Raw genomic sequence first — 11,639 nt, forward strand, 5'->3', positions numbered from 1 at the left:
AGGGAATGTAGAGCGCTGGTTCTGGGAGAGGAAGGGACGGAATTCGTTTTTTCAAAATATGTGCACGTGCTTTGCCACCCACACCGCTGTTCAGAGCTCCGGGGAGGGCAACCACATGGACTTGGGGAAAAAAAAAAAAACAAACCTCCCTAGTGATTCCGATTCGCTCCCTCTGCACAGTGGTTTAGAGTCGCTGGTATGGAGGTGATGGTTCCATCTCTGCCACAGATGTCTTCCTCACAGTAGCTTTTGCACCTTCGTTTAGCACCGATTTACTTTTTCTGTGTAATCATTTGTTTGCATAGTTGCTTCTGCACTGGGCTGTGACTTCCTTTGGGCTGTGTCTCATTCATCCGTCCCCTCCTTTCCTCCAAATGGCCTGGCACGGAAAAGTGTCGTGTTAATATGTTAATAATAAATTGAATTGGGGGCAGTGGTAGGGAGGCTGTCCCTCAGAGAATCTGGAGTGTATCTGGGTAGGAAAATGTGCCTGGATTAGATTGTGGTGGGGCTGGGTGCTGGCAGTGAGTGAGGTTGTGGGGAGACCAGAGGAAATCCCACATAGCCCAATTGACAGATGTCTCCTAAAGATCTTGGTCACTTCCTAGCCCTTCTGTGGCTTGGGGTTCCATTTTGGGCCTAGGGGTCTTGTTTTCATAGCTCTGCCTCTTGCTCAGGGATAAAACTACACAAGTCCTGAGGTAATCTTGAGGCAGAATGATAACTCAGGTAGTCAGTGTAGGAGCAACGGCTTGGATGCATTCTTTGATATGGCCATTGATTAACCTTTATGGCTTAAGGGCTCCAGGGAGTAACATCTCCACAGGCCTTGTTTTATTATAGGAAATGCACATTCCCCACAGACTTTGTTTACTGTAGGAAATGAGGACCTCTAGCCCACTCCTCAACTGATAAAAAAGGAATGAGAGGAATGGTGACTTAATCTAAGGAAAGAAAAGGACAAAAAAACCCATTAAACTTTTGGGACATTTCCAACCCAGAAGCCCTATTGGACAAGGACTGATATAGGTAATTGAACAAGGCCAATGGGAGAAAGCCACATCTTTCTGGACCCCATGTTGATACCACCCCATCTTTATGGAATCAAAACCCCTATAGGACAAGAGAGAAAGGGGCCTCTTCTCCGCCCTCCCAGCAGCCCTGGGAGATATTCGCTTTCCTTTAATAAAGACGTTGCTTGCTTGCTGCCTGTGTATTCGCGGAGTTCATGCTTCAACTGCTGTGAACAAAAACCCAGATTCCAGTATCATCTTTCTGGTATCAGTATGATAATTCCCCTCCAGGAAGGAGGCGCAGGAGAAAAACAGACATATCTTTTTTTTTTTTTTTTGTCTTTTTGCTATTTCTTGGGCAACGCCGGATCGTTAACCCACTGAGCAAGGGCAGGGACCGAACCCGCAACCTCATGGTTCCTAGTCCGATTCGTTAACCACTGCGCCATGATGGGAACTCCAACAGACATATCTAGACTCAAATTGTGTGGGCAACTTCATGATTGCCTCTAAGTTAGTTCCTCCAGTGGACAATCTGGGAGGCCCTCTGTTCCTCCCTCTCTGTGTTTCCTGGACACTGGTCCTTACATCAGCCCTCGGGCCTAAGCCCTGGAGGTCCTGGCACCTGGGTGACTGAGTCTGCACCGCAGGAATGGGCTTCAGTAGGAAGCTGATGACTCAGGGCCTCAAGAATGGCGTTGGACAAGCCACCAAACCAGCTGCCTAGACCTCTGCCTCCTCCTTCAGGTGGCAACAAAGGACTCAACATAGTCAGCTCATCCATGGGGCACCCAAATTATCCATCCAAATTCCAGATCCTCAGCTGCCCTCTGCTGGGTCAGCCCTGACTCCCAGGGGGCCCAAGAAACTGGATCAAAACTTCGAGGAGAGGGTTTCAAGAATTTAAATAAATAAACACAATGGAGTTTCCAAGGAAACCCACTGTTTTACTCTTAAAAAAAAAAAAAAAAAACTCTGGAGTTACCATCGTGGCGCATCAGAAATTAATCCAACTAGGAACCATGAAGTTGCGAGTTCGATCCCTGGCCTCGCTCAGCGAATTAAGGATCCGGCGTTGCTGTACACTGTGGTGTAGGTCGAAGATGTGGCTCGGATCCCAAGTTGCTGTGACTGTGGCATAGGCTGGCATCTACACCTCTGATTGGACCCCTAGCCTGGGAACCTCCATATGCTGTGGGCGCGGCCCTAAAAAAAGCAAAAGCAAAAACAAAACAAAACAAAAAACCTTTGGGTTTTTTTATCTTTATTTTTTTGGCAAATTCCCCTGGGGCATGTGGAAGTTCCCAGGTGAGGGACTGAACCCAAGCCACAGCGGTGACCCAAGCCACTGGAGTGAAAACACCAGATCTGTAGCCCGTTGCCCCATGAGACGACTCCGGAACGCCGCTTTTCTCCTGCTAGCGCTAAAACCCATCTCACACCCCAGCTGTCTGCCTCTCCTCTCTTCACTCCCTTCCCCCCAGTTTGCCCCGACCTGGCGCAGAGTCAGCCAGTCTCCCCTTTTTCCTTCCTTAGGAGCATCAGCCACGAAACACAAGCCTTTTTCCGCTCTTTTCCTTTTATTCTTCCTTATCATTCTATGTGTGTATGTATGTAGGGAGGGGTGATAAAGGTATTTTTTTCCTCTAATCCTTTTTTTTTTAGGGGTCAAGGTGGAGCTGCAGCTGCCAGCCTACGCTACAGCCACAGCAACACCAACACCAGGTCCGAGCCGCATCTGCAGCTCATGGCAATGCCAGCCAGATCCTTAACCCACTGAGTGAGGCCTGGGATCGAACCGGCAATCCTCATGGAAACTAGTTTGGTTCTTAACCCCCTGAGCCCAAAAGGAGCTCCTGCCCTCTAATCCTTAATGGGATTCTTTTCGCTTTTGTTAGTGAGTTCTCTCTGGCCTCCCCCATGCAATCTTGTCTGTCCGTTCCCCTTCAGCAGCTGATGCCCGGCCAGGTGGGGGGGTGGGGCCTTAAGAGGTTTGGCCACAGGTTGCCCTGGAAGGTGCGTGAGTGGCCAGACAGGTGACTGTGAGTTGGGACGCCTGAGGCCTGCCCTCACTGAGTCACGAGCTGTTGTTGTCACCTTCCTCGTTGAAGTCCCTGCTCAGCAACCCAGACCTCGTTGGAAGCAACAGCAGGTCCCTTCCTTCCAAGCTTTCAGGAGAAGCCGCTGGCCTGATGGTGAGACGAATGGGTTGGGGGGGGACCAGGGGGCGGTTGGGGCGGTGGGGAGACCTGGGGCCTGGATCAGTGCCCCTCCTCCCCACGCCACCACCTCCTCTTCCTCCCCCTCCACGTCGGGGGCCTGGGGTGGGGAGGGTCTCTGTCTTCTCTCTGTCTCCTGCCCCTCACACAAGAAGGGCCCCTTCCTCAGCTCCTCCCTCAGCCCCTGGGCCCCCTTGCCCAGCGGCGCAGGCCCCAGGGGCTCCTCAGCTCTGCCACAGTGCCCTCCCCACCCCAGCCATCCCAGCCACGCAGGTCCAGCCTGAGATGACACCCATCTCTGCTCCCCGATCCTGGGGTTCCCACTCTGCCCCTCCCCTGGCCTCGGTGACTCCCCATCCCCCACGCCAATGCCCCCAGGACCCCCCTGGGCTGCGGATAGGCCCTCTGATCCCTGAGCAGGATTATGAGCGCCTGGAGGACTGCGACCCTGAGGGGTCTCAGGAGTCACCCCTCCACGGGGAGGAGCAGCAGCCCCTGCTTCACGTGCCTGAAGGGCTCCGAGGTAATCGGGTGGGTGTGGGGCTGGGAGGGCCTGGGGGCTCCAGAGTTTCCCCTGCCTGGGCCTCTGGCAGTGGCTTGAGGGCATGGAGAACCAGCCAGGTGACTGCCGGGTCCCAACGCTCTCTCCTCTGTGCCCAGGCTCCTGGCACCACATCCAGAACCTGGACAGCTTCTTCACCAAGATATCCTTTTGTGCTTGGCCTGGCAGCGGTGGCATGGGAGGCTGGGAGACGGGCACGGTGGGTTGGGGACCGGGGAGGGGGAGGCATCATCCTCAGGAAAAGCCCATCATGCCTCAGGCTCATTTCTTGACGCGCCGCCACATCTACAGCTACCACCAGAGGAGCGGCTTTGCCTGTATCCTGCTGGAGGATGTCTTCCAGCTGGGGTGAGATGCTTGTCCCAGACCCCCAGCTCTCCCTCTCCGCGTCATCAGTAGTGCCTGCTGCTTCTAGTCCCCTGCATGCCTCCCCAGGCAGCCCAGGGGCTCAGCAGGCTGGATTAAGCGGGCAGGCCTGGAGGCGGGGGCAGGAGCCCAGCCAGTCAGCCCCCAGGCCTGATCTCTGCCCTCCCTGCTGTCCCAGACAATTCGTTTTCATTGTCACCTTCACAACATTTCTCCTTCGCTGCGTGGATTACAACGTCCTCTTTGCCAACCAACCAAACAACCGGACAAGCCCTGGGCTGCTCCACAGCAAAGTGACCTTGTCGGATGCCATCCTCCCCTCATCCCAGTGTGCCCAGCGGTGAGTGACAGCGGGGAGGGAGGTGACGGGGAGATCAGCAGACAAAAGCCCCTTCTCCTTTTGTTCCTGGTCTAGACCAACTCTTCTCTAAGTTTATGGTCTCAGGACATCTTTTTTATTAAAATTATTTATTTTTATTTTTGTTGCTTTTTAGGGTTGCACTCGAGGCATATAGAGGTCCCCAGGCTAGGTGTGGAATCAGAGCTGTAGCTGCCAGCCTACACCCCCACGGCCACAGCAACGCGGGATCTGAGCTGTGTCTGCGACCTACACCACAGCTCCTGGCACCGCTGAATCCTTAACCCACTGAGCGAGGCCAGGGATGGAACCCGCAGCCTCCGGGTTATAAGTTGGACTCATTTCCTCTGCGCCACAACAGGAACTCCTTAAAATTTTTTTTAAATTAGAGTTGATTTACACTCTTCTGTCAATTTCTGCTGTCAGGACATCTTTCCTACAGCTTTAAATTGGTTGAGAATCCAACTTCCAAGAGCTTTTGTTTATGAGAATCATGTCTTTCTATATTTACCTTGCTAGCGATTGGAGCTGAGAACAGCTTTAAAACCTAAGAATGCACAAGCACAATTCTACTGGCTGTTAATACGATGTCACAAAGCCTCTGGAAAAGTCCACTGTATATACTCTTGGGAGAGTAAGAATGAAAATGACAGAAAACTTTAATATCATCTGAAAAAATGTGACCTTGCAGACACTGCAAAGGGTCTGGGGATGCCCTGGGCCCACACTTTGAGAACCACTGATTTGGCTGGGTCCCCTCTCCAGGACTGTCATCACTCCCCGAGACGAGTCTCCTCGAGTTCCTGTCGTGGCTTAGCGGTTAATGAACCTGACTAGCATCCATGAGGATGCGGGTTTGATCCTTGGCCTCGTTCAGTGGGTTAAAGATCCAGTGTTGCCGGGAGCTGTGGTGTAGGTCGCAGATGCAGCTCGGATCTGGCATGGCTGTGGCTGTGGTGTAGGCCGGCAGCTATAGCTCCAGTTCAACCTGTAGCCTGGGAACCTCTATATGCTGCGGCTGTGGCCCTGAAAAGACCAAAAAAAAAAAAAGAAGAAAAACCAAAACCCCCCAAAAAACCCTAGTCTCTCTTTCTCTCGCTGTCTGGCCCACCCCACACAGGATCCACTCCAGCCCCCTGCTGGTCTTTCTTCTGATCCTGGCTGCTGCCTTCTGGCTGTTCCAGCTGCTTCGCTCAGTCTGCAACCTCTTCGGCTACTGGGACATCCAGGTGTTTTACCGGGAGGCACTGCACATCCCCCCCGTGAGTTGGGCGAGTGTGTCTGTGGAAGGGTGCTGTGTCGGGGGTAGGGGGCGAGGATGGGGAGGAGGGGGGGGGCGTATAGTCAGGGATCCACTGGGAAGAGGGCAGAGGGCAGATGGCCTGACACCTACTCTGGGCCCCGAATAACGTCAGAAGGTGGGGTACCTCCCACTTCTAACACAAGGTCCTTACTGTTGGCGCTTAGTTGGTTTCGATGGTTATGGAAGATGCTGCTTGTGGTCCCAACAATGGGTACTTTTGGCAGGGCGGTGATCTGGCTTACCTGACATGGGGAAGGACGGCAGGTGGGGAGGCATACCAAGCCCCGTGCAGGAAGGAGTGGGGAGCCATGAGCACCCGGGCAGCAGTGAGGAGGCGGATCCCCCCCAGCTTGAAACTGAGTGCTCAGGCCCTCCCCTCCCCCCCTTTCTGGCCCTGCCCCAGTTTGCAGGAAGCTCCTTCCCGGGCCCCTTCACTGTCCTCGTCACGCTTTGCTCTTTTTTTCCTTCCCATCTTCCTCATACTCCTTCTGGATCTGTACCCAAGTTCTTTCTTTTTTTCTTTTTCTCTTTTGGCCACCCTGTGGCACTTGGAGTTTCCAGGCCGATCAGATCAGATCTGAGCCATAGCTGTGACTAAGCTGCAGCAGCAGCAGCAGCAGCAACGCCGGATCCTTAACCCATTGTGCCAGGCCAGGGGGTGGAACCTGTGTCCCAGTGCTCCCAAGATGCAGGCAATCCCTTTGTGCCACAACGGGAACTGCCCTAAGTTCTTTCTTTAAGGCAAAGGCTACCTTCTGCAGTCAACTTTCCTTGCTTCCCTTCTGCACAGCCCTCTTGTGCAGCAAAGGGGAGACAGTCCTGGAAAGCCCCCTTGAATAGGGGAGCACCAGCCATAGCACAGGAAAGAGTCGAGAGGGCTGGGGATGGAGGCAGGGAAGGCCAGGAGCTGGACTACGTCTCCTCCAGGAGGCGGCTGACCCTTCTCTTTCTCCTTCCTTCTTCCCCTTCATCCCCTATTCCTTCCAGTGGAAGGGGAGACCCTGGGATGGACTGGAGAGGCTGGCCTGGAGGGACTTGACTAAGCTGAACTGGGGAAGCTGGGTGAAACTGGGCTTAAAGTGAGGTTTGCAGATGGGATCCGAGTGAGATCTGACAGCCCCCACCCCAGATGTGGACCTGGCCATTGACTTAGGTTAATCTGATGGAGTTGGATGGGGCTGGGCATCTCCCAGCATGGCCAGGTGAAAGGTGGTGAGGCTTCAGTGCCTCGGACTGGGAAAGACAGACTTCCTTGTTACTGCACCTGTGATGTGCCTTCTACCTGTAGGGCTGTGGGGACGGGGGTGGCGGTGTCAGGAAAGTCTGCTCTTAAGGAGCTGAGCTCAAATACCCGTGGAGTGTAGCTTCTGCAGGGTCCCTGGGAAGCACACGACTCAAGGCCTCAGGAGTGGGGCAGGGGGAGGTGCTGAGGAACACAGATCAGAAGAGAATGAGATGAAGGTGTCCCTCGTTAGTGACAAGGTTACTGGAGGGCAAGAGGGGCAGAAGGGGGAAGGTGACAGGTTTCATGCCCCGGGGGCAGTGGGTGAGGACAGTGGGGGAGGGGGGCGCGGCGGCACTGGGGGCTGTAGGTCTGGTCACCTCGGGGTCTTCGAGCATCTCCGTGGAGGGGAATCCGGGTCGCTGGCGCTCAGCTCAGATGTTCCCTCTCCTCAGGAGGAGCTGAGCTACGTGCCCTGGGCGGAGGTGCAGTCCCGCCTCCTGACGCTGCAGCGGAGCGGGGGGCTGTGCGTGCAGCCGAGGCCGCTGACGGAGCTGGACGTCCACCACCGCATCCTGCGCTACACCAACTACCAGGTGGCGCTGGCCAACAAGGGCCTGCTGCCGGCCCGCTGCCCGCTGCCCTGGGGAGGCACGGCGGCCTTCCTCAGCCGCGGCCTGGCGCTCAACGTCGACCTGCTCCTCTTCCGCGGGCCCTTCTCGCTTTTCCGCGGCGGCTGGGAGCTGCCCGACGCCTACAAGCGCAGCGACCAGCGGGCCGCCCTGGCCTCGCGCTGGCGGCGCACGGTGCTGCTGCTGGCCGCCGTGAACCTGGCCCTGAGCCCCCTGGTGCTGGCCTGGCAGGTGCTGCACGCCTTCTACAGCCACACCGAGCTGCTGCGGCGCGAGCCCGGCGCGCTGGGGACGCGCCGCTGGTCCCGCCTGGCCCGCCTGCAGCTGCGCCACTTCAACGAGCTGCCGCACGAGCTGCGCGCGCGCCTGGCCCGCGCCTACCGTCCGGCCGCCGCCTTCCTGCGCGCCGCCGCGCCGCCCGCGCCCCTGGTGGCGCTGCTGGCCCGCCAGCTCGTCTTCTTCGCCGGCGCGCTCTTCGCCGCGCTGCTCGTGCTCACCGTCTACGACGAGGACGTGCTCGCCGTGGAGCACGTGCTCACCGCCATGACCGCGCTCGGGGTCTTGGCCACCGTGGCCAGGTGCGCGGGGAGATGCCCGGAGGGGGGCATTCCTGGGATCCCGGGCTGAGCCCTCGGAGGATTTCTGCCCCTTCCACCGCGGGAGCCTCCTCCCCGACCCGGGAGCCCCGCCCTGCATCCCACCCGCTCCTGAACCGCTGGCTCCTTCTCCACCCCAATCCTGCCCTCTAGGTCTTTCATTCCGGATGAGCAGGGCCAAAGTCGTTCACCGCAGCTCCTGCTGCAGGCGGCCTTGGCCCACATGCACTACCTCCCGGAGGAGACCCGCCCTGCCGAAAGGACCGGCGCTTACCGGCAGATGGCGCGGCTGTTGCAATACCGAGCGGTGAGGGTCCAGGCTGAAAGGGGGGCTGCGGGCTGCAGAGGAGGCTCTGCTGCCCGCTTGGTCTGGGGAAGGGCGGGGACAACGGCTCCGGGCTGGCTAGCCTCGGAGTCGGGGAATGACCGGGTTGGAGGTTTCCTGCCTGGAGGATTCGGTTGCCCTTAGCAACCTTCTCAGCGTCACCCCTGCTTCCCCAGGTCTCCCTCATGGAGGAGCTCCTGTCCCCTCTCCTCACCCCACTGTTTCTACTCTTCTGGTTTCGCCCCCGTGCCTTGGAGATTATTGACTTTTTTCATCACTTCACCGTGGATGTGGCCGGGGTTGGGGACGTCTGCTCCTTTGCCCTTATGGATGTGAAGCGCCACGGCCACCCTCAGGTTAGGGCCTTTCCCTGGCTGCGCGGGGTTGTGGTTAGATAGGCGTTTGCTTTCTTCACTCAAAGCAGGGCTGAGTTGCACCCCCAGCTCCACTGCTTCTACAGTGACCTTGAGCCAGTCACTTCACCTCCCTGCCCCTTAGAGCTCTCCTTTAGCAAATGAGGGCCATGAGGAGCCAAGGGGCAGGGCTGTTAGAAGGATTACATGAGATGGTATGAGTAGGGCCCTAACAGAGTCCCCAGCAGGGCATAACACCAGTGAATGAGAGCAGGGACCACCAGAGAGGCTGAGAAACAACTTGGTCAAGTGGATGGGGCTGGCGTAAGGGCGGGTTTTCCCACCCAGGCCCTGGCATCCCCTGCGTGCACAGGTTGGCAGAACACTGAGCCCATGCCGAATCCTAGTGCTGGCAGGTCTGGACCCAGGTTCTGCTCTGCTGCTGTGTTTTGGGATGACCTTGACCAAGTCCCCATTGTGGCTGCCTTTTACCTGGAACATGGGGCTAGTGTTTCCTGCTAAGCCGCGTTCACAGCCCCTGAAGGACGGTTGTTGCTTTCAGTGGCTCTCAGAGGGACAGACGGAGGCCTCGCTGTCCCAGCGCGCCGAGGATGGCAAGACTGAACTTTCCTTGATGAGGTTCTCCCTGGTTCATCCACGATGGTGCCCGCCAGGCCACAGCTCCAAGTTCCTGGGGCATCTTCGAGGCCGGGTACAGCAAGATGCAGCCGCCTGGGGCGCCAGCTCGGTTCGCAGCCCCCCCACCCCCGGGGTCCTCAGCAACTCTTCCTCACCTCTGGTGAGTTGAAGCCAGGCCTGCCCTTCTGCCCTCGGTACCCTGCTGCTCCCATCCCCTCCCTGTGCCTCACCCCACGCGTGAGAGGGTATCGAGCTACTCACTAGTCCAGCCTGTGCTCCTGCCTTCCCCACCTCCTCCCTCCCCTTCGGTCCTCTCTGCTGACCCTCTCCTCTCTTGGCTCGCAGCCAGAGGCCTTCCTGGCCAACCTCTTGGGGCAGCCCCTCCTGCCCCCGCAGGACCTGAGCCCCACAGGCCCCAGCAGGGCTGCGGCCACGGCCAGCCTCCTGGCCTCCATTTCCCGAATGGCCCAGGACTCAAGGTGAGGGGTGGTGGGGCTGATCCTCCAGGAGAAACGGGCAGGGGCCTGGGCTGGGGGTGATCAGGAAGGGGAGATGAAGCCTGGCCCTCCCCATGGGGCATGGTGGGCCGGTGGGGCTGTCCTTTTGAAATACTGCGCCCTCTGTTCTAGCTGTGTATCCCCAGGAGGGACTGGGGGCCAGAAGCTGGCCCAGCTTCCAGAGCTTGCATCTGCTGAGATCAGTCTCCATGCCATCTACCTGCACCAGGTGAGTGGATGGGGAGAAAGGCCCTGGGTGAAATGCAGAGTGAGGGGTGGGCTGGAACGTAAGGACTTGCCCAGTAGGAGCTGGAGGAGGAGGTTTGGACACCCTCCGCACTAGGCCCCTGCGGCGGGAGGGCGCCCCTTCAGTCATCTCCCCTCTATTTAGCTCCATCAGCAGCAGCAGCAGGAACTGTGGGGCGAGGCTTCAGCCTCCTCCCTGTCCAGGCCCTGGTCCAGCCCCCCGCAAACACTCTCACCGGATGAGGAGAAGCCATCCTGGTCAAGTGACGGTGAGGCCATCAGGGTGTGCAGGGGACAGACCCCGGGTAAACAGCAGGCATCACGGCACGGCCCAGCTGATGGCTTTTCTCACCAGGCTCCAGTCCTGCCTCCAGTCCCAGACAGCAGTGGAGAACCCAGAGGACCCAGAATCTGTTCCCTGGAGGGTTTCAGGAAACTATGGACACCCAGAAGGAGCCTGGCCAGGCCGCTAGCACCGACTGAGGGGAGAGAGCCCTCAGGGTCAGTATTGGTGACTGAGCCTGGGGTGGGGGCTGGGAGGGGCAGGGAGGATGAGTAGGACATTGGGAGGAGTCAGACTTGGAGGGATGGGAACAGTGGTGGGAATTTGGGGGGATGGGGGTGATCACCCCTGGAACCCACCCACCCCCCGCCCCCCGGACCCCTAGCCAAGTGCTTTCTCCTCCCCACTCCAGGTTCCCTGGCTTCTCAACAGGAGATGGGACGAGGTGGAGTGGAAGGACACACCAAGCCCTCTTTAAAGACCCCCAGGGATGCTTTAGTTGGGCAGGACTTGGGAGTCAATGACGAACTCGCCCCAGAGAGCAGAGAAAGAGTAGGAGAGGAGATGCCCCAGGCATCAGGGAATGTGTCTCAGAGACAGTCCCCACGTGGAGGGGCTAAGGGGACAACCATCTGGCCCGGGGAAGACGTTCCCAAGGGACCTCAAGTTAGAGGACAGGGCCAAGGTGGAGGCCAAGTTACACATAAGGGAACAAAAAACTGGAGCCGAAGGGCAGTAGGTTCTTCTAGGTCCCCTGGCTTTCAGGCTCCCGCGGGACTGGTGGAGGAGCACGGACTGAGTGGAAAGACTGGCAAGGCCTGATGTTTTTGGAGTTCACAGTGGGGTGACGTCTGAGGAAGTGGGTGTGGCCCCCATCCTGTCTTAAACACGCAGTAAAGGTTGCTCCTGGCTGTGCTGCACATCTTGTGACCTTAGTCCTAAAATTCCCACTCCTGGCAGCTGGTGACTGCTTCTGATTGGCTGGAAAGCACGCATGTAGAGGGCTGGGTGGAAGAGGAGAGTGT

At 57.7% G+C, this 11,639-nt stretch overlaps 1 protein-coding gene across 3 annotated transcripts; it reads left to right on the forward strand.

The window, feature by feature from the left end:
• The first annotated feature begins 2,805 nt into the window (after positions 1–2,805).
• Positions 2,806–11,534, forward strand: ATG9B (autophagy related 9B). 3 transcript variants are annotated; one of them, XM_047763056.1, is made up of 15 exons: positions 2,806–3,208; positions 3,611–3,755; positions 3,893–3,936; positions 4,078–4,142; positions 4,339–4,500; positions 5,639–5,780; positions 7,499–8,253; positions 8,425–8,578; positions 8,773–8,952; positions 9,512–9,748; positions 9,934–10,067; positions 10,218–10,314; positions 10,477–10,600; positions 10,687–10,832; positions 11,027–11,534. In XM_047763056.1, exons 1-14 carry the CDS (start codon positions 3,206–3,208, stop codon positions 10,812–10,814), a joined length of 2,370 nt encoding a protein of 789 aa, XP_047619012.1. In that variant the 5' UTR covers positions 2,806–3,205; the 3' UTR covers positions 10,815–10,832; positions 11,027–11,534. The 3 variants fall into 3 exon arrangements, with proteins under 3 accessions (XP_047619012.1, XP_047619010.1, XP_047619011.1); XM_047763054.1 differs by having other exon boundaries at positions 2,806–3,755; XM_047763055.1 differs by lacking the exon at positions 8,773–8,952 and having other exon boundaries at positions 2,806–3,755.
• Positions 11,535–11,639: the final 105 nt, after the last annotated feature.

This window comes from Phacochoerus africanus, chromosome 16, assembly GCF_016906955.1.
Source record: "Phacochoerus africanus isolate WHEZ1 chromosome 16, ROS_Pafr_v1, whole genome shotgun sequence".
Classification (NCBI taxonomy): domain Eukaryota; kingdom Metazoa; phylum Chordata; class Mammalia; order Artiodactyla; family Suidae; genus Phacochoerus; species Phacochoerus africanus.

What these genes read in the sequence shown, in the direction of transcription:
- ATG9B (XM_047763054.1), top strand. Translation starts at nt 3,206, where the DNA reads ATGGTGAGACGAATGGGTTGGGGGGGGACCAGGGGGCGGTTGGGGCGG. An exon ending in GAGGATGTCTTCCAGCTGGG is followed by an intron (nt 4,143 to 4,338) that starts GTGAGATGCTTG and finishes CTGCTGTCCCAG; the next exon opens with ACAATTCGTTTTCATTGTCA. An exon ending in GCAACTCTTCCTCACCTCTG is followed by an intron (nt 9,749 to 9,933) that starts GTGAGTTGAAGC and finishes CTTGGCTCGCAG; the next exon opens with CCAGAGGCCTTCCTGGCCAA.